This window comes from Desmodus rotundus, chromosome 5, assembly GCF_022682495.2.
Source record: "Desmodus rotundus isolate HL8 chromosome 5, HLdesRot8A.1, whole genome shotgun sequence".
NCBI classification, from domain to species: domain Eukaryota; kingdom Metazoa; phylum Chordata; class Mammalia; order Chiroptera; family Phyllostomidae; genus Desmodus; species Desmodus rotundus.
In genome coordinates this window covers 75,711,182-75,734,432 of record NC_071391.1, presented here as the reverse complement: position 1 = coordinate 75,734,432, position 23,251 = coordinate 75,711,182, and the positions used below count along the sequence as shown (strand labels likewise).

The window sequence follows — 23,251 nt, the reverse complement described above, 5'->3', positions numbered from 1 at the left end:
TCCACTTCCTCCTCAAGGAAATAGTGATATTATTTCTATCAAAATACATTAGTTGTTCCTATTCTAGAATTTTATGTAATTGGAATTATAAAATATATATTCTATTGTAGATGGTTTCTTTCACTCATAACATGAGCATAATGTTTTCATCAAGGTCATTACATATATCAGTAATTTGCTCCTTTTTTATTGCCAAGTAGTACCACTGTGTATGCATTTAACACAATTTGTTTACTCATGCAAGTACCTGTAATATATATTTGGAATGTTTCCAGCTTTTTAGTATCTTCATTTTGAGGACACAGTTGTCCTTTGCTATGTAATGTTTCCCTACTTAGCTTCCCAGGATCAATGCTTATGGTTCTACATCCTCAGGTATAAGGTGTTAATGCCACCTCAGCATAACCTTGGCTTATAGAGAAACCCTCGTATGAAGTCCTTAATGTTTCAGAAATAATTGAATAAGTATAAATGTGTAAAGAGAGCAATGTACCTACAATTTCTGCTTTACTCCTTACAACACGTTTCCCTGTGGCAAGGAGGAAAAGATTGTGCTGCAAACTGGATCAGGTAAGTAGCAATGTAAAGATAAAAACACCCTGAGAAAACCCTTAGATTAAAGTTTACACAGTGGCCTGAGTCAAAGATGGCAGTTATGTAGGTGGGAGCTGAGCCTACTTGCTCATACCTCCAACAGGGACACTTAGCCAATTTTCAGAAAAACAAAGTGAATGGCCAAAAGAATCTCAGCTGATATGAAGTTTGGAAGCCAAATTATGCAAAAGGCACTTCAAAATGGACAATAAGGAGGTTTTATAGGCTAACAAGAAGGTCCCCTGGCCTGGTGCTGGTTTGCAGAAGAACCGGGTCAATGATAGAAGCCTAGCAGCTCCCTCACCTCCCAGAGCAGGGAAGTTCCAGACCTGCACCAGGAGAGACATGGATACATAAAGTCCCTGGGGAGTGGGGAGGAAGGTAGCAAGAGACATACAGCCAGCAGAGTATCCAGGCTGGGGCTGTGGTCACAGACTGGGATATTGCCAGAAAATTTGGGAGATTCTGGTGGCAACTGGAGCTGGGAGAAGAGATGGGGCATGACCCAGGTTGACACAGACAGACTCTGGACTTGCCAGAGGATGGGGCAGTGTAGAAAACCAGGTGGAGGCTTGGAGCAGCAGCTGCACACAGACTTTTTTCAAATGGGAAACTGTGGTGCTCAGTGCAGGGACTTTGCCCAGGACAACAAAGAAGGAGGAGGGGGGTGTGATTTGCTCCCACTCAGTTCACCTCACAGACTGATGAAAGAGGCACAGAGTGAAATGGCTTATCTGTGCCTGATGGGCACAAATGTGCGGAGTGGAAAGTGAGGGCTGCACATTGCTCGGAGGGAGTGGGCACCTGTGATTATTGTAGCCCAGGCTGAGACCCCATCCTTGCAGAACCACAGGAAAGGAAAAAAAAAACAGATCCCAGCCCTCACCTTCCTGTAGGACCCTGGAAGATCTGCAAAACCAGCTGGGCACGTTTTCTTTTTCTTTCTTTTCCTTTTTTTTTTCTCTTTCTCAAGAGTAAGACAATAAGATCCGGAACTGAGAGAAAACCAGAGACAGATCCAGAAAGAAGTCAGAAGGCAAACAACAGCTGAGACAAATTTCACTTTGGTCTTCAGCAGAACTTGCATGTTTTAAAAATATGTCTTTCTTCTTTCTGTTTATTTTTGTTTGTCTTTATTGTTCATTTTTTATTATTCTCCCTTTCATATTGTATTTTAACTTTTCATCTTTCACTTCACTCATATTCCAAATAACTCACTACTCTTGGTCTTTCACTTTTTATTATTTTTATTCAGATTATATATTTCTTATCATACTATTGTTATTCCAAGTCCTAAATAACACCCTTTCCTGGGCTTAATCCATTTCACCATCTTCCTGAGCTTTATTACTATTGTGTAAATTTCATTCTCTCACACACTATGTGAAGTTTCTGTCCATTATTGTCACTATTTCTCCTCCATTTAACCTTGTGTAAGTGTTCTTTCTTAAGTCAGCTCACATTCTTTTTCTCCTCTAATAAGAGCCTTATTTCTTTTCCACCTTTTATAAACAGTGGTTAGTTGGGTAAAATACCACAGTTACTGCTGTACTTCTCCAAAGGAACTCCTTTTTGTTCACTATTTGCTTGTACTTTAAACCCCATGAACTACTCTCCCATTGTATTATTCCATTTTGCTTTCCCCCTGCCCCTGATCGGTTGAGTGAGAGATTTTATTTCACTGTTTTCTCTTTCCCTTTTGCTTTTTCCCTCTCTCAACCTGGGCTTTACTCCTTACTCTTATTAATTTGCTGCACCCATCCTCTCAGAATCATTTTCTTTACTGTAGACATCTCATATTCACTTTTTGCTTTTCTACAATATTCTTATTCTTGTTCCACCTTTATTAAACTTCATTCAGCTGTTGTGGCTAATGAGCCTGCTGTGGTTTTTCTGCAATTTTTACTCCTGTTGGTCCAGTACCTTTCCAATTTTACTTCAAACCTCATAGTATACAATTCCTTTTCATACCCCAATGTTCCTGTTGTCCTTCTGTGTTTTGCTCATGTTTTAAATTGTGCTCTCTCCATTTCTTCACCTCGGTTCTATCTCAGCTCTTATCAGTTCTCCTCCCTCTTACCACACAATAAAATTTCCCCCTCTTTTAGTCATCTCACATTCCCTTCGACATTTTTTATAATATCTGTAATTTCTCTTCACATTTATCAATCTTAGTGCAACTGAGGATGAGATTTAGTATATGGTAGGGGGGTCCTTTTTGCTAGTGTAGGTTTGGTTGTTTGGTAACACTGCTTTGTTAAAAATCACCTGTACAACAGCATACATGACCAGGTGGGAGTTGCCACTTCCAATAAGCCCAGTGGAAGGGAGAACCTCCAACAAAGAAGCCACCAACATATAATGCACAAGTACAATAAGAGATCCCACACAAACAGAAGAAAGGGCAACCCTACAGCATCCAGACAAAGAGATTAAAGTGACTGCACCACTGAATCACAAAGAAACCCTAATGCAGAAGTTCACTCCACAAAGACAGCTTGAAAAGCAGAGCATCCAGATCTGTAGGGAAAAAAAGTTACCTAAAATTGGGAGACAAAGAAAGAACCCCCAATAGAAAGGAAAAACAAACAGTAAATGAGCTAAATAAATTGGAGGCAAACAAACTATCAGACATAGAATTCAAAACAATGGTTATAAGGATGCTCAAGGAATTCAGGCACAGCTACAAGGAACTGAGTGGGAACTACAGCATGAAACAGGAAATAGAAATTGTGAACAAGAACCTGGAAGAAATGAAGAATACAATATCTGAATTAAAAACATAAACTAGAAGGAATTACAACCAGGCTGGGTGAAGCAGAGGAGTGAATTAGTGAGCTGGAAGACAAGGTAGAATGAAATACCTAGTTAGAGGAGTAGCACAAAAAAAAAGACTAAAAAAAAAAAAAAAGAAGAAAGCTTAAGGGAACTGTAAGATAACATGAAACACAACAACATTTGAATCTCAGAAATACCAGACAGAGAAGAAAAGAAGCAAGGGATAGAAAACCTGTTTGAAAAAATAATGGCAGAAAATTTCATTAACATGGATAGGGGAAAATCCATGCAAATTCAGGAAGCACAGAGGGTCCCAATCAAGATGAGCTCGAAGAGGCCTACTCCAAGACACATCATAGTTAAAATGTCATATTTTAAAGATAAAGAGAGAATTGTAAAGGCAGCAAGGGAGAAACAGGAAGTAACATACAAGGGAGCTCTGATAAGTTTAGCGTCTGATTTCTCAACAGAAACACTACAAACCAGAAGGGAATGGCAAGAAATATTCCAAGTAATAAAAACCAAACACCTGTAACCAAGACTACTCTACCCAACAAGGCTCTCAATTAAAATAGAAGGTGAAATGAAGTGTTTCCCGGACAAAAGAAAGCTAAACGAATATGTATCCACCAAACTATCAATGCAAGACATGCTAAAAGGGCTGCTTTAAAAAGAGGAAGAAAAAGAGTGATAGAGAGAGGAACACAGGTATAAAGGTGAAAAATGAATAAATACCTAACAATAATAGCCTTAAATGTAAATGGATTAAATGCTCCAATCAAAGACATAGGGTACCTGAGTGGATAAGAAAACATGACTTGTATATATGCTGCCTACAAGAGACCCACCTCAGAAGAAAAGACCTACACAAATTGAAAGTGAATAGTTGGAAAAATTATTCCGATGAAATGGACAGGATAAAAAATGTGGTAGCAACTTATATCAGACAACACTTATATCAGACAAAATAGACTCAAAACAAAGACTATAAAAAGAGACACAGAAGGACACTTCATAATACTCAAGGGAAGAATCTATCATGAATAAATGAACATTGTAAACATATATGCACCCAACATAGGAGCACCCAGATATATAACAAAAATCTTGGAAGACTTCAAAAAAGATATAGACAGCAATACACTTATAGTAGAGGATTTTAACACTTAACTGTCAACAGTGGACATATCTTCCAGAAAATATCAACAAAGATATTGTGGCATTGAACAATACCCTAGATCAAATGGACTTTATATATATATATAAACTTTCATCCCAAAGAAGCAAAATACACATTTTTTTTTCAAATGTACATGGAACATTTTCAAAGATAGACCACATGATAGGACACAAAATACACCTCAAAAAATTCAAGAAAATTAAAATCACATCAAGCATTTTCCTGGACCACAAGGACCTGAAAGTAAAAGCCAGCCTCAAGGAAAAAACTCAAAAACATTCAAACTCATGGAGATTTAATATCATGCTACTAAACAATGAATGGGTTAAGAATGAGATCAAGTTAGAAATCAAAAAGTTTCTGGAAACAAATGAAAATGAACACACAATATCCAAAACCTATGAGACACAGTGAAGGCACTTCTGAGAGGCAAATTCATAGTGAACAGGACTACCTAAAAAATATAGAAACATTTCAAATAAACAACATAATCCTACAGCTACAAGAACTGGAAGAACAACAACAAACATTGCCCAGAGTGAATAAAAGGAAGGAAATAATCAAGGTCAGAGCAGAATTAAATGACATAGAGACAAAAAGAACAATAAATCCGGGAGCAGTTTCTTTGAAAAGGTAAAATCAATAAGACTGTAAGAAGACTCATCAAGAAAAAAAGATAAAGGACCCAAATAAATAAAATCAGAAATGAAAGAGGAGAGATCAAAACCGACACCACAGAAATACAAAGGATTGTTAGAGATTACTATGAACACCTATATGCCAAGAAATTTGAAAACCTGGATGAAAAGGACAAATTTCTAGAAAAATATAATCTTCCAAAATTGAATCAAGAAGCAGAATGCTCTGACTAGACCAATAACAGCTAGTGAGACAGAAGCAGTAATCAGAAAACTCCCAGCACACAAAAGCCCTGGACTGGACAGTTTCATAGGAGAATTTTATAAAACATTTAAGGAAGAGCTAACCCCTATGGTGAGACTATTCCAAAAATCCAGGAAGAGAGGACTCCCAAGCTCATTTTATAATGTCAGCATTATCCTAATCTCAAAAACAGATAAAGACACAACAAAGAAACAAAACTATAGGCCAATATTGTTGATGAACATAGACACTAAAATCCTCAGCAAAATGTTGGCAAACTGCATTCAGCAACACATTAAATAGTCATACACCATTATCAAATGGGATTCATCCTAGGGATGCAAGGATGCTACAATATTCACAAATCCATAAATGTAATACATCACATAAAGAAAAGACAAAAATCACATGATCATAACAATGGATGTGGAAAAAGTATTTGATAAGGTACAGCACCCGTTTATGATAAAAACATTCAGCAAAGTGGGAGTAGAGAGAACATATCTCAACATAATAAAAGCCATATATGAGAAACCTATTGCCAACATAATACTCAATGGGCAAAATCTAAAACTTTCCCAGTAAGATCAGGAACAAGACAAGGATGTCTGCTTTCACTACTTCTATTCAACATAGTATTGGAAGTTTTAGCCACAGTGATCAGACAAGAAAAAGAAATAAAAGGCATCCAAATTGTAAAGGAGGAAGTAAAACTGTCATTATTTGCAGATGACATGATAGTGTACATAGAAAACCCTATAGACTCCACCAAGAAACTACTAGACCTAATAAGTGAATTTGTCAAAAGGGTGGGATACAAAGGCAATATTCAGAAATTGAAGGCATTTGGACACCAAAACAAAATATCAGAAACAGATATCAGGAAAAATATCTCATTTGCTATAGCAACAAGAAAAATAAAGTATCTAGGAATAAACCTAACTAAGGGAGTAAAAAACCTGTACTCAGAAAACTACACAACATTGAAGACACAAAGAAATGGAAGCAGATACCATATCATGGATTGGAAGAATTAACATCATCAAAATGTGCATATTACCTAAAGCAATTTATGGATTCAATGCAATCCATATTAAAATACCAATTACATATTTCATGGATATGAACAAATATTTCAAAAGTTTATGTGAAACTATAAACGATCCTGAGTAGCCTCAGCAATTTTAAGAAAGAAGAACAAAGTAGGAGGGATCATGATACCTGATATAAAACTATATTACAAGGCCACTGTAATCAAAAGAGTCTGGCACTGTTATAAAACAGACACATAGATCAGTGGAACAGAATTGAGAGCCCAGAAGTAAACCCATGTTTCTATGATCAGTTAATATTCAACTAAGGGGAAAGGAGCATAAAATGAGTAAAAATAGCCTCTTGAACAAATGGTGTAAGGAAATCTGGACAGCTATGCAAAAAAATTAAAAAAATAGAAACTTGACCACCAACTTATACCATACAGAAAAATAAACTCAAGATGGATAAAAGGCTTAAATAGACATTGTGACACTATAAAAGTCCTAAAGGAGAACACAGGCCAGAAAATTTCAGATATTCCACACAGCAATATTTTCAATGATATGTCCCCTAGAGCAAGGGGCATAAAGGAAATAATAAACAAATGGGACTTCATGAAAATACAAAGCTTTTGCATGGCTAAAGAAAATATCAGCAATATGAAAAGGGAACCAAACATATGGAAAAATGTATTTGCCAATGATACCCTGGACAGGGGTTTGATCTTATAAATATATAAAGAACTCATATGACTCCACATCAGAAAAATAAATAATCCAATTAAAATTGAGCAAAGGACCTGAACAGACACTTCTCCAAGGAGGACATATAGAAATCCCAGAGACATATGAAGGATGATCAGCATCACTAGCCATCAGAGAGATGCAAATTAAAACCACAATAAGATACAACTTCACACCAGTCAGGGTGGCTATCATGAACAAATCAAGAAACAACAAGTGCAGGCAAGGCTGTGGAGAGAAGGGAAACCTACTGCACTGTTGGTGGGAATGCAGACTGGTGCAGCCACTGTGGAAAACAGTATGGAATTTCCTCAGAAAACTAAAAATGGAACAGCCTTTTGATCTGGCAATTCCACTGCTGGGATTATACCCTAAGAATCCTGAAACACCAAATCAAAAGAAACCATGCACCTCAATGTTCATAGCAGCACCATTTACAATAGCCAAGTGCTGGAAGCAACCTAAGTGCCCATCAGTTAATGAGTGGATCAAAAAACTTTGGTACTTTTACACAATGGAATACTATGAAGCAGAAAGGAAGAAGGAACTCCTTTCCTTTGTGACAGCATGGATGGAACTGGAGAGCATTATGCTAAGTGAAATAAGCCAGGTGGTGAAAGACAAATACCATATGATCTCGCCTATAAATGTAAGTTAAATAACAAAACCAAAAAGTGAGCAAAATATAAAAAGAGACATCTTAGTAAAGAACAAACTGACAGTAACCAGAGGGGTTGGAAGAGAGATAATGGGGTAAAGATGGGCAAGGGTCATCAAGGAACTTGTATAAAGGATCCACGGGCAAAGACAATGGGGGGGGTATTGAATTTGGGAGTTAGGGGTGGGTAGAAGAGGGGAAAGTAAGAGGGGGAAAATGGGGACAACTGTACTTTAACAACAATGAAAAATAAAAATAAATAATGAGAAGCGAAAGGCAGGGAACAATTAATTTTGAATGGGCAGTGGTAAGAACCAAAGAAAGTTTAGTGGGAAAGAGTCATCTGAGCCAGAGGTAGCTACATAATTTGCAGAGTTCAAAAGAACAAAAGTGTGTCTTACATAGACAAGCTCTTTCCTTTCTTTCTCAGTCTCTCAACTTGTCATAGTGTTTTTTAAATTTGTTATTTAATAGCATTCTAAATAAAGTAAAATAAAAATTTTAAAAAATGCTGTGCTACATTTACATGATAGAATAGTATTAGGTCATCAAAAAGGAATTCCTACCATTTGGGACAATGTAGATGGACCTGGAGAGCATTATACTAAGTGAAATAGGCCAGTCAGAAAGACAAGCACCTTATCATTTTAGTTGTATGTGGAATCTATTGAGCAAAATGAATTAATGAGCAAAATAGAAACAGACTCATAGAGAGAGAGCAGGCTGATGTTAATCGGGGTATGGAGGTTAAGGGGCTAGAAGGGGTGATGAAAAAGAGAGAAAAGAAACTCACAGCATGGATGAGAGTACAGTGATCGCCATGGGAAGGGTTGGAGTACGGGGAGGTCAGGAGGGACATAAGGCTGATAAATGGTGACGGAAGAAGACTTGACTTGGGGTGATGAACACACAATACAATGTACAGATGATGTGTTATAGAATGATGCAGCTGAAACCTGTGTAATTTTGTTAACCAGTGTCACCCCAATAAATTCAATTTAAAAAATTAAAATAAACAACAAATAAATTTTAAAAATTCTACACAGTGAATTTTATTCTAATTAAAAATAAATTTAACACTTAGCCAAGAACACAGGAAGAAACTGGTGGCACACATGTCAAAATGCAAGTTTGTTTTTAATAGTAGTTTTGGAATAACAGTAATACAACTTTTTTTTTTATTTAGATATATCCTGCATTTATGCATATGCATACCCACATGCACACACACTGAATATTTTAGTAACTCTGGATTGTTATTCTCAGAAGAAATTAAGGTAATAATCCTATGAGTATGTTTAGTAAACAAACTGAAAACTTCAAAAGACTATAGGTATTTTGTTATTAGTTCATCCTCCATCAACCATATCTATAAAATAAACTGGTTATGTTGAGTTTTTTGTGGGGACTAGCCATTGAACATGTGCTTACTAAAGGTGGTAACCTCTGTAGACCTTCCTGGACTCCTCTGTCTTCAGATTTAATGTCCTCCAATATTTCATAAACCAGTTCTCCCATTAATTTCTTCTTGTTAGCACTTACCATAATCTGACATTACCCCAGTTACATATGGGGTTTCTTGTTTGTCTTCTGTCCTTGAACATGAAGCTGAGGGCAAGGGACCACTTCCTGTTTGACTGAACCCTTGGCACCTACGTGTTTAACATGGAGTGGGTCATTCCTGTATATGTGCTATATGAATGAATGAATGAGATGCACAGAATTCTCACAAAAGATAAATTTAACTAGATAATCTTCAAATAAAGTAACCCTGGCTAATCATTTCATTTTAAATTTAGTAATATTAAAATAAAAATAATAGTATTAACAAATAATAACATCATGTGCTTATAATGTGCCAGAGAATGTTTTATGGGGTTTCCACATTTTTATTCACTTAATGCTGAGGTATGTAGCTATGTACTATTAATTAAATTATTTTACAAATAGAGAAACTGAAGAAGGGGGAAGTTCAATACCTTGCCCAGGAGCGGATGGTTGTTCTGACTCCAGAGCCTAAGCAGTTAGTCTCTCAACAAAACAGGACTATCTGAGAATAAAGACTGTTAAATAAGAAGATATTTGATTCTGGTGAAAAATGTTTTCCTTCTTAATAGCAGAGCTGCTTCTCAGAAACACATAGTTTCTAGGACACAGTGCAGACAGGCAGGATGTGGGCAGGGGTCACAATGGTTCAACTTCTTCAAATGCTGTAGATGGAATGTATGTGGTTTTCCAATATTCATATTTTGAAACTTAATGTCCAACCTGACAGTATTCAGGGTTGGGGCTTTTGGGAGTTAAACTGGTCATGAGGGCAGAAGCCTCATGAGAGGTATTCATGACCTTATACCGGTGACCCCCGAAAAATACTGCACTCTACCTGCTATGTGAGGGCATGGTGCAAAGTAGTCTGCAACCCAGGAAAGCACCTTCTAACCACCACCTAACCATGCTGGCACCTTGATCTTATCTTCCAGACTGCAGAAATGTGTGGTATAAATTCCTCTTGTTTATAAGCCACACTGTATGTGGTTTTATAGCACCAGGAACGGACTCTGACACTGACAGATGAGTTACTTTTCTGGATTACATTATCTCATGAATGAGAGATTCATTATCGTGTGAATTTAATTGCATACATACTTTCTTATTCCTGTCTTATTTCTAGGGTTCACTCTTTTCCTATCATAACCTGATCTAAGGGCTGGTGAATGTATTTTCCAAGGATATAATCCCTGATACAATCTATGGTTAAGCACTCTGATTTCTACTTGCAAAACAAACGAAAAAAAGGCATGCATTTGTTGGAGCAGTTGGTACTTCCTAATATATGTACACACCCTGCTGAACAGGAAGGTGGAACATGCTTTCAGTTTCAAATCGTACATTTGCAAAGACAAGAGAGAAAAGCCATGGCCATGGCAGGTGAGTTTTTGTTAGTTTGATTGTTTTACTGTCTAAAAGGGCCCATCTTGGGGAAAAATTTTGAAAACAGATGGCTTTCTGGGAAGCCATAATTAGCTTCTGTAAATGTTTAGGTGAGCAGAACTGAAGGAGAGGGAAGAAAGAGGAGGGAAGCAAAGGGAAGTTGAATGGGGCCCAGAAGACTTTCAGAGCTTTCAGAAATAAAAAGCATGACCCAGAAAGGAACTGGGTTTTACTGGTATTCAGCTGTCATTTTGCAATCTTAGCAGAATTATGTGAAGCCGGGGGGTGGCGGGGGTGGGGGGAGCACAATGCATAAGATAGGTGCCTGCAGCTGTTGTCCCCAAGCGGAATGGCCTTCACTCACATTCTTTCATTATGCAAAGTTGAACAAGCATGAGTTACTGTCACTGGTTTTCAGGCACTAATAGCCATAGTAAATGTGAGACATCAGGGCATTCAGTAAGCATACCTGGGTAACACTGAGGGAAGAATAAGAGATGTGGATATCCTCAGGATGACTGAACTGTGTGGAGGGGACATTTAACTGGCTAAATCTAAAGAAGACTCTTCCCTACTGTTGACATGAGAAGAAAATGAGGTTGTTTTAGTGACACGAAGAATATGTGTGCTTCAAATAGACAGGTTCCTGAAGTCGAAGAGGAAGGTGTTCATCCAGTCAGTGAGCACTGGCACGATAAATGGCTTGTTGGATGGATTATTAGAGGAAAGAGTGATGAACCAGGAGGAGATGGAGAAAGTAAGAAATGAAAATGACACAGCTATGGATAAGGCCCGAGATTTAATTGATTCAGTCATTCGGAAAGGGCACCAGGCAAGCCAAATACTTATCAATCAGATTGTTGAAGTGGACCTGCAACTTGCGGGCAAGCTGGGGCTCGCCTCAGGTAAGAACAACAATTAAGACTGAAGTTCATGCAGATCTTGTGTCTTTGTACTCATAGCTGATTTCTTCACTGGTCATGCTAGTTTGCTGACAACTTCTTTATGTCTGACTTCAGGGCCCCACTTGTAAATCTTTGGCACTAGTGTTATTCCCTATCTCTTTACTCTTTTTCTTAACTCTTTAGCCTCAGTAGCCTTCTTTGGATTAAAACTCATTTTCCATCCTAATAAGCAGTAACTCAGTTGTTAGCATTCACAAGAACAGTCTGAAAAGCTTCACACCATATCCTCCAGTCCTCCTGGCAAGGCACATTATTTAGTTAGCTACTTACTTACTTAGTTAAGTCTAGGGCTCCTTATAAATGTATATAGTTATCTGACATGGGGACTTAAGATGTGTAATCTAATAAATTTTATAATTTCTCTCCAAATTTTGCTCTTCCGGAGGAATAAGACATATTCCAAGGATGGCAAAGCACTCAGAGAATAAATCCAATACTTACAGAAAAGCTAGGATTTTAAAAGTAGACTCTTTTTTCTACTTGTCCTCTGTATTTTCTTTTGAGTAACATTGTCCACTATCAAAGAACTAGGCTGTGGGCCACTGTGTAAAGCCCACCCATCTACCTCCCATCTTGTTTAGGCCCTGATTCAGGACTCAGGCTACTGATCTGCCCCTTCTATAGTCCCTTAGTCCCTCCACACAGCAGAGTTGGGATCTCGGGAGAACTCTTAGTCACTGTTCTCTTTTATGTTCCCTAGGTCCAGTCAGATGGAAAACATTGTTCTTTGAGAGCAAGAAGGCATTTTTCCTAGGGACCTGGGGATGCTATGCCTCTCCTACTGATAGAAAATGTTTAACTCTGGATAATTTCTTGTTTTTCATTCACTACCACTTTTTCAATAACACTTCCCCCCAATTTAAAAACAATAAATAACAATGAGGAATCAGAAAATGATTTTTCTTCCTTGCCCTATTCCTTTCAGTTCCCAGTCCTTGAATTCCAGAGGCACTTGTGCCCCCACTGTGTAACTCCAACGCCTGGCTCAGCCTCGCCAGTTGTCAAAAGATACCTCTTCATTCAGGCTGTCATGAATTTATCTACCCCTCGTCAACTTGCTGAGATAGATGGTAATTAGGTACTCTATGTGAATGACTCTAATGGGAGAGAGCTTTCTAAAGGAGAGTTCTTGGCATGTACACTACAGCCAAAAAAAGGCCTCCACCAGAATATGTTCTTGAATTTAGTGATGGTCAATTTTGTCCAGCAGTCTAGATGCGAGGATGGGACAAGTTGCAGCCTGTTCACTTGGGGTTGACATTTTGTGGGAGGCTATGGCTCTCCCCCTTTCAGAGCAGGGAAACGGATCACACTGTGTCTAAGGAAACTGACCTTCCAGAGGAACTATGTAGTACAGGCTCATTATTTCACATTTGTTAGTTCCTGCCGGTTCTTAAAGTTTCTGGAATAAGCTTCTCCAGGGTATATTGTTATATCGAGATCCTTATAAACTTAAAGAACTTTAAATTTAATTCTTCAAATTGACAATCACAATGAATCATGATATCAGATGGTACATTTTAGATTTGATTGATTTAATGCACCAAATAGAGTAACTGAGGCTCTTCAGTGTTTTTGTGTAGTGTAACACTGAGTATGGCAAGTGCGGCTTACAGTGGCTGTGGCCAATGCTCCTGTCATATGCAAAAATCAACAGTGCCCTTCATGGACTGGTGGAGTAGTTTAGCAAACAAGAACCCAGGATTAATAGTCAAGACAGATTTGTGTTTACATCCTGGCTCTACCACTTTCCTGTTCTATGGCACTTAGGAAATTGACTTACCAGTGATTGAGAGTAGACCAGCGAGTCACCTCATCATCATTTTCTGCTGTGATAAATCTTGGCAAGGCTAACTGTCAAAGCTTAGATGCCTTTTCTTAGTTTTCTCTAAAGTCCAGGTCAGCTGAGTTAGACAATTCACTTTGCACATACATTTCACATAGTAGTGGTCACCTCAGCAGCCACCATGAAACACGCACATTAAGAGAATTCTTGATCCCACAGCTGATGGAATCTCAACTCCACTTCATCATAGAAATCAATAGATTCACTTATGTATACTCCTTTGTTCTGTGTCAAATATTAAAGTCCAGTAATTCATGTGGTGAGGCTTCATTTCCCAATAAACAGTGTGGTTCTAGGTAAATCACATTTTGAACAGTATTAAAAGTTGTGGAAGTTATTTTCAATAGACAGCTTCCAACACATCAGGTCAAGATACTTCAAACATGGTAAGTGACTATTTTAACGTCCTTTATCTTTCCTTAGGTCCGCAATCAGAAAATTGTCACAATGCACAAGATTCCCAAGCAGATATGCCTCCCATTCCAGGTACGGTATGCTCAGAGCAAGGACATTTTGAAGCTTAACTTCCTTGATATTAAGTGCAGATTCGTGTGATAAACCTAGACTGAGGACGCAATAGGTAATTATCCTGGATTAATCCTATGCCTTTTTCTTTCTCCTATTCTCCTTTCACAGAAGTCATTCTTGTAGTTACGTGACCACGATCATACTAACAAATTATGAATCTATGTCTTAAATTCTGACTACCCACATGAATGCTATACTTCACTATTGTAGTGCCTACTGAACATATGCACTCATCTCTAACACACTGCATTCCTTATAAATACCCAGAGCTGAATTTGCCATTTATTCTTCCCCATACATTGTTCCTCCTTTGGTTTTCACTATTTGGTTAATGGTGCCACCATCACCAAGTTATTCGAACCAAAATCCTAAATTAGCTCTTTAACTTTTTCTTCTCTTTCACACCCTTCAAGGAGTGGCCAAGTTTTATTGATTACACTCTCACGTGCAGACCCGTCTAGCCACTTCTAATTTGATTATAGATCAGAGCCCCTATTTCCACAGGTCCCTGACTCTTCAGCCATAACTCTCATATATTTTCTTGTGTTTTAAAAAATGAAGGCATCATTGTCCCTCACTAGGCTTTAAACTTTTTGAGAACATTGGACGTCTTTGACTTATTCATAAGAATGATCCCATCTAACAGTAATTGATTCATAGTGTGCATGCACTAAATATTTGTTAAAATGCTATTTTACTGAATAATTTAATCAAAATTACTATTATTTGCTATGCCATTAGAACAATATTTAGCATATGGACACTGTATCACAGACCTTGTTCTATAGACTGTTTTGAATGTAACTAAGAAGACAAATAAGGTTCCTGTTTTTATACACAAGTTATGAATGGCAAAGTAGTTAAGAATCTCCACCACCACGTTAAAGTTAGCAAAGAATTGAAGGATGAATATAACCCTACACACACCCATATCAGTTAAGATGATATGGAATGTTGCAGCAATTCAAACACCTTTCTTCAAATTAGTTAGTTGTTTTTTATAATTTATTTTTTATTAATGTTCTAATACAGTTGTCTCCATTTTAGGTGTGGCTACAATAGAAACCTATGCCTCATTTGTGGGTGGGCGAACTTCATCAGCACATATCTCTCCACTGAGTGTGAACTCAGATACTTAGACCTCTTCCATCACATGACTCTGATATCTGTGCTATAAAATGCCAAAACAACTCTGGTCTCAACCATCAGTTAGTGGCATTGGAAGAAATATGGAAAATCATTGGTGAGAGATTGTGCTGGGCTTGGCCTGGATATGTCACCCCCTAATTCTGCCTGCATTCCTTGTCTTGAACTCAGTCACCTGGCCCAACTGAACTTCTAAGGTGGTTGGCAGCACAGACTAGCTGTGTGTGCAGGAAGAAGAAGACAGAGTTTTGTTGAATAGCTAGCCAGTCTCTGCCACAAAAGATTTAAATGAAAATATTTCATTTCACACAGTATTGAAGTGGCCCAAGGAAATCCCAGGTCCAAGATGACAAGGAAGACCTTAAAAATGTTTCAGGTCTGTCCCTTGAAAAAATGGTCTCAGATTTATTGAGTCTTGATAAGGTCAATATGCGCTAGATTCCTGAAGTGGCAAACATTATTTTTGTATGAATCTAGCTTCTTTCTTACTAAATAGTCATTGTTTTATTTGTCCTAGAAAAGTATTTCACCCATAGTTCTCAAATTATTTCATCAGAAAGTGACTCTTTTAAAGTAAGAAGACCTTAGTTTTGGAAAAATGTAAGGCCAAGGAACTAAATATGTCATCAAATTTAGAAATTTGTGTAATAAATCTATTAATGGTGGTTATCCCATGCATATTTTCTTAGGTATTTCCATGGATGGGACATTCATTATATAAACAAAGGCCCTTTTCCTTAACTAAGAAAAATTAACTCTGTTATAACCCAAGTGTTTATCTTTAATATTTTTCATAGTTCTCCAGACATGTATATCAAGAAAGAGAGTATTCTTTCCTCTCTTCCTCCTAATAATGATTTCTATAGTTTTGTCCAATATATTTATTCTAATTCTCTTTTACTTTACCCACAGTAAACATATTTCATGATGTCGGGGTTTACCTAAACAAATATACTATTATTTCTTCAAATTTCCCTTCAAAATTGAATATAACTTTCTTATGTAAATAGTTTTGTTTCTGACAGATTATCCAAATATTGAAAAAACATATTTATTTTGATACAGAGGTTATGTTACTTCTTTAGCAAGTACATCACACTGTTGGATGGTGTTAAACTTGTAATAAAAATAAACCCAAAAAGCTTTACTACACAAAACACTGTGAAAGCTCTTCCTCATACATTTACAAAATCAATTTTAGTGTCATGATTCTATCTTGTATGCATCTTGATTTTAGCATTTAGCATTCTATTTTGTATTTATTCTAGTTAATCCATTTAATATTCTTCATTCTTCTCCTCATATGTACATACCTTTGAGAGATTCTGAAGAACGGGACAAAAGCCCTTCCTTCCTCTATTTTTTTTCCTTGTGTTTTCTTCATCTGTCTCCCTCTCTCTCCTACATCATCTTATTCTTTCCTTCCTTCCCTCCCTTTCTTCCCTTTTCTTTCTTACCTTCCTTCATTCTCCCCTTGCTTCTTTCTCTACCCCTCTCTCCCCTACCAAACCCTGTTTCTTTCCTTCCTTCCTTCCCTTCCTTCCTTCCTCCTTTCTTTCCTTCCATCTCTAATTAGGCATTGTCATACCTGGTAAGTAAGTAACTAACTAAATAATAAAAATATTTATTTTGAAATAATAAATAAAATAAACATATTTATTTTGAAATGTTTTATTTTAAATGTTTTTTGAAACATTTCTCTTCCTCCATTATATTTTATTCTCAACCTTAAATCAGCTGAAATAATTTTATACTTTAACTATTTTATCGAATGTATTATTTTCTGAGGGATCTGTCATTCATGGCCTTGAAAATGTTCCATTTTATTTTTATTTTAAAGTATTTGTAAAACTGGTGATCCTAAGAGATAAAGGTAGATCCTTGTATCTTACCACTGGAAATCTCCTCTGGTTTGAGATATGTTCTAATAGCAGTGTTAACAACTAGCCCAGCGCTTTTCTTTTATCAATTTATTGCCTTCCCTGTGGCTTCATATGCAGATGATGCTGTGATTGGACCCTCAGGGATGTCATTATTCATAATGTCTCTTGTCTGTTGCAGCTCCTGAGACAGTGCAAGACAACCGAGGTCCGGGAGGGAGTGTCAAGCTTTGCCCTGCAGAAATAGCAGAAAGAATAAGGAAAGAAAAGTCAGGAGAGGTGCTGTACTTAGAACACAAGCATCTGGGTGAAAAAAAAAAAAAAAAAACAAACCACTGGACACTATTGTAAAAGGCAGCGGTACTTTCTTACAACCAGTTTCCTTGAGAGGTTCTGGAAAATCATCCTGTTGTTTCCCTGACATAAAAGATTCCTATCTCTCAGAACCCCAGGCTTATCTATGGAGTTCCAAGATTGACGCAACTCCATAGGTACAACATCATAATAACAACAATGGTGTCCATTGAACTCTTAATATGAGTCAGATACTATCCTAGGAATGTTGGCTATAATAATAATACCTTAAATCCTCAAAATAGCTCATTTTATACAGGAAACTGAGGCATGGGTTATAAAATATTTTGGAAAAACCAGTAAGCTAAGGAGTCAGATTTAAGATTCTACCGTTCTTGTTTCAAAACCTGTTTTCTCACACAATATTAGCTTTCAAAATAATTAAATTAAATGAGCAGTTTTCATCTGGGCACTTGTAAACTCTATTTTAACTCCTATAGTAAAATTAATTTGCCCCCACCCCCAGTTTTTAATCTATGATTCATAAGATCTGGTTTCTAGATAAAACTAGGGAAAGGGAAATGGTCTTATGCCATCAGTGTGAATATTTAATTGAGGAGAACAAGACTGTTTATTCAATCTGCATTTCCTACAGATTTACCCAATAATGGGAAAGGCCACTCGCACACGTCTTGCCCTCATTATCTGCAACATAGAATTTGAGAAGCTTTCTGCAAGAGCTGGAGCTGAAGTTGATATCAGTGGCATGGAGAAGCTGCTAGAAGATCTGGGATACACTGTGGATGTGAAAAAAAACCTCACTTCTCTGGTAAATTCTTCCTGAATGTAGGGACAATGATCACACCCTTCCTGTTTCTAAAGAAGTTCTGGTTGTAGCACTAGAATCTTAATCTCTTGATAGCCTAAAATTCAAATTCTCCCCTGGAGTGTGCTTAGTGCTACAATAATTCCTTCTAACATAGAGGTTTTAGCAAGAGTCTGGTAGAGCTTTTATTGGGGAATTGTTCTATTAAAACAATAATACCCCTTCCTGTCTACTAGAAATTCCTGAGTGGCATGCGATACCGCTCACATCACCTATCATCACCGCTACATCACCTATCTTTGAATTGAAACAGAAATTTTCTTTTGTTCCCATTGATTTTTATATCACTCCGGAATTTCTTAAATGTCTCTTTATTGAATTCCCAAGGTGCCATGAAAATGAATCTCATTGCCCAAAATCCATTGTGTGGTCTCTTCTAGGATATGACTGCAGAGCTGAAGGCATTCGCTGCCCGCAAGGAGCACAAGACTGCTGACAGTACTTTCTTGGTGTTCATGTCCCATGGTATTCGAGAAGGCATTTGTGGGAAGAGGCACTCTGAGGAAGTCTCAGACATATTATCTATCAACACTGTCTTTCAAATTTTGAACACTAGGAACTGTCCAAGTTTGAAGGACAAACCCAAGGTGATCATTATCCAGGCCTGCCGTGGTGGTGAGTGCTGATGTCTGACTGAACACAAGATGTACAAGTATTGACTTCATCATTCATATACATCCAGTATTTTTTCTTTTGGGTGTGTGAGTTTGCTCCTTAATTTCAGAGAATACCTACTGTCACCAAACAAAATTGTAGCTGCTGTGAGTTGTATGAGTGGCTAGTAGATATTTATTCTATTTTAAACTAAAGAGATACAACTTTTAGCACTAAGACTTTGATGTTTCAACTGTCATTGGATTCATTTAAGGGTTACTAGAAATAAGAGTTATTAAAAAGATAGTTAATGGGATGTATGTATATATATGCATATAAATGAAAGATGGGGACAAATACCTTAGTAAATATGGTTGAAGAGAAGTTTAAGGGAGAAAGCAATTCTTTTGGCTGTTGGAAGTCACAAGAAACAAAATCTTGTCTTTTTAGAGAATGAAGGGGTGGTGTTATTAAAAGATTCAGTAGGAGATTCTGGAAACAGCTTCTCACAGGCTCCAGAAGATTTTGAGTATGATGCTATTAAGAAGGCCCATGTAGAGAAGGATTTCATTGCTTTCTGCTCTTCAACACCAGGTAAAGAGTTCCTGTGTAGGGCACCTCTGAGGGAATTACTAATGCAGGAATTCAAAAACACTCAATAGAGAATGAACATCTGTTGAACTTTCCTTGAAACTTCTGAAGAACAACTCAAGCAGTCCTCCCAGTTCAAACCTTTAATTACCCTTATCAAATGTGCATATATTTTTATTAAATTAGTACTTAGTAAACTCCCATGGTGCACAATTAGTCTCCTGGAACTGCGAAGGATAAATAGAGGAATATCTACGCTGAATAAATTAGGATCTGACTCCACATGGAAAAGGTTCACAATGTTGGGCTCATTCAGCAGTTGTTTGGCTAGACTTCATGTATTTACAGAAAAGTAGACTTTGCAGGGAAAGGGAGAGGTAGGAAAGCAGATGAGGCAGTTTGAGGCTTTAAGTTCAATTGGCTTCAAATAGAAATATAGAATGAATGAAAAGAAGAAACCTTAATGATTTCTAAATATAGGCTATGGGTTAAGAGTACTTCCAATTATATTCTGACCCTGCCATTTAGTATTTATAAACTAGTTCTAGTTATTTCTCCTCTCTGGGATTTCTTTGACTTCCTCACGGATATATGTAAATACAAATGCCATTGTTCTAAGAATTAAATAAGGTAATACATGTGAAATATTGAGAATGATACAGAGTAAAACACACATTAAATAATTGCTTATTAAAGATGTATCCATTTGTAAATTAACTCAAGGCTTTTACCTTGAGTTACTTTCTAGCTTAAGGTTTAAATAAAAGTCACTTCAATTCTTTTATCTACTATGTTTTGAAATTTTGGGGGCATTCACATTACCTATGAATGCCTAAGGCCTCAAGTCCTTGCCTCTGCTCAAATAGATTAATCTACAGATTCAATTGTTTCCTTTAATGAAGTACCTTCTTTCAGGGCATAGCCTGTTTCTTCATTGTGCTGATGATGTCTTAATGTAGAAATAAAACATTTTTTTGCAGAAATAAAAAACCATGACACTAGGCAAAAAAGCCCCACACATTTACAGCTTGAGTGAACTTCGCAGACTTTAGCATTGAACATAACTATTCTTTCAAATCCTTTGACCTTACCATTATACAAACATTTACCTCTAACTATACAGTCCTTTATAGACCACTGTCTTCTCCACATCCATTGTCCTGATTTCTTTCTCCTTTTACTTTCCTCACTACTCCACTGCTGGCCCCTAAAATCATCAATTCTGTCATCTTCAGCTAATTATTTTCCACTAGTAAACATAGCTCCACATTTTCTGGTGTTAATCCCTTCTGCATTATAGTGCTCTCCTAAAGACACATGACCATTACTCCCTTAATTTCACAAAGAACTTGAGAAGATTTTTGCCTCCACCCTCTCTCTCATCCCCTTCCTTTATCTGGAACCAACATCATAAAATAGCTGTGGTTTTAAATAGAATTTTAAACTGTTATCATTATATATTTTACTAGCAAGATTTTGTTAACACTTGTGTTTTGGTTATATGCATAGCTAGTTATACCACTTCTATATATTTCTTTGTATAATTTTAAAATGGCTTCATGATTTCTATGTTTCCACTCTTTATATAGTTAATATAACTCTTCAATATTCTCTTTCATAAGACTTTTTTCTCCTATAGTAGAATCTTTCTTAAACTTTTTCTAGGCTTATACTTCTTTTATATTTGTACCATTTTCATATTTAGTTAACATTTTCTTTGTACAAGTACCTTATGACCACTATTATTTGATTTCAATTAAATTATTTGCAACATAGATATTTTAAAAGTTATTAATATAATTACCCTATATAGGCCGGATATAACATACCCTACATCTTCCCATACACTTATAATATATTATGTCTAATCTTTAAATATATTTTATGGAAGAAATTATTACCCTAGCCTTTGTAGTCAAGGCCTTTGCATTTAGAGTATATCATTAACTCAGATCATAGTTAGTTAATATCATTTGTGTGATCTACTCACAGTTATTTCTTTTCCAAGGCCCAGTCACTTCCCTCTACCCCATTCTGCCTTTCCCTCTCTATGTGCCAAATTTGCAAATTCTTGATCTAAGATACAATGCCAACCTAACTTCTGCAACATATATGGCATCCTTCATATGACATAACAGTTGTCAAGTATCAGTAAAAATATATTCAAGAACATTGAACATATTCACTAAATGATGGCATACAGTGTATAGAAAATAGATGACCTCAACAAGCATCCTCAGCTGGAGTGACAATCTTAGCATTCTGTCTTTCCGTCCAGATGAGAGTTTTGCATGAGATTTGGGATGTGCTTTATTTACAGACAACGTTTCTTGGAGACACCCCAAAAAGGGCTCACTGTTTATTATGAAACTCGTTGAACATTTGCAAGAATATGCTTGGTCTTGTGACCTGGAAGAAATATTCCGAAAAGTAAGGCTCTAGATATTTCTTATACTTTACTTCCCTGGATGTTTGACTATTCCAGTTGGAAACCTAGGGGCAGCTCTGGCTGTGTTTATTTTCCAGAAACGCACTTCTTTCCAAATGAACTTTGAGGGTCTTTGGTGAGTCAGCAAACTTGAAAGCTAGATCCAACCTGCTATGATCTAGAAATCAACCTCTAAAAATAATAATTTATTTTAACTCCCCTCTAGCCCTGAATGTACAAAGAAGTGGACTCTGATTTGTCTATATCCATAGCTATTAGATCCAGCAACAGATTTAAAAGATCTGGTCAATTCCATGCTTAGATATCCTTATCACTATGATTCTTACAGATGCACAGACTTTTAGTTTTGCTATACTTTTTGTAAATTTTCCAGATTAAATGAAGATTCTTCGACTCAGAAAAAAAAATACACTCTTTTTCCTGTAGGTTCGATTTTCATTTGAGCAACCAGATGTTAGGGTACAGATGCCCACCACAGAAAGAGTGACTTTGACAAGATGTTTCTATCTCTTTCCAGGACATTAATATAAGTAAGTTGTATTACTGTCAAAGGACAGAAGTATGTGTGTGTAGTGGGGGTACATAGCATTGTGGGGACAGGGATAAAACTTAATCCTGGCCCAGGTCTCAAGGTCTAGTAAAATAAATGTGAGACACTAAAAATATGCCTTTCTGCTGGTTCAGGGCAGAGCACATTGCTCTTCTTTAAAGTTCAGCAGAGTTAGATGGCCCTTTCTCAGGGTCAGCTGATAGAGACTGAGATGTGGCCCGTAAGATGATGAAAGTTTGGTTTTAGATGTTCTTCCCTTTCACTTAACAGAGCAATATTTAGACACAACATGGCTTCTTCCTTCTCATAAGTGTGTATGTCCCCATAAGTGAAGTGATTTTTAGACTTGTATTTCTTTTAATAGAACTGTGTTTTTAATGTTTGTTTTATTTCTTTTTCTTGTAGGAAACCAGGAGTTTTGTCATTCTGTTCTTGTTTTGGGAATTATGTCAGCAGGAAACAGATATTTCTTTAAACATTCCAATAAATCTGAAATTAAAAAAACCCAGAAAGGTTGTAATGGGAGTTTTTCCATTCTGAGACGATATGGGGTGGGATGTGGAACAGGTAATGGATGTCTTTAGACTGATCCGTGAAGAGTTGAACTGCCTAACAGCACCATTCTTTCTTTCTAGAAACCATTTTCTGGGCGTCAGTCTCAGGGATATTGATGCAAATATCACAGTAGATATTTATCTTCAAAGAATTTCGGAGCTCAGCA

At 36.9% G+C, this 23,251-nt stretch overlaps 1 protein-coding gene across 2 annotated transcripts; it reads left to right on the top strand.

Moving 5' to 3' along the window:
• Positions 1-10,665: 10,665 nt before the first annotated feature.
• Positions 10,666-23,085, top strand: LOC112314315 (caspase-1). 2 transcript variants are annotated; one of them, XM_024570869.3, is made up of 10 exons: positions 10,666-10,798; positions 11,440-11,706; positions 14,036-14,098; positions 17,348-17,445; positions 18,116-18,289; positions 18,727-18,961; positions 19,391-19,534; positions 21,852-21,961; positions 22,407-22,510; positions 22,936-23,032. In XM_024570869.3, the coding sequence occupies exons 1-9, from the start codon at positions 10,669-10,671 to the stop codon at positions 22,503-22,505; spliced, it is 1,320 nt and encodes a 439-aa protein (XP_024426637.3). In that variant the 5' UTR covers positions 10,666-10,668; the 3' UTR covers positions 22,506-22,510; positions 22,936-23,032. The 2 variants fall into 2 exon arrangements, with proteins under 2 accessions (XP_024426637.3, XP_045060040.2); XM_045204105.2 differs by lacking the exon at positions 22,407-22,510 and having other exon boundaries at positions 22,936-23,085.
• Positions 23,086-23,251: the final 166 nt, after the last annotated feature.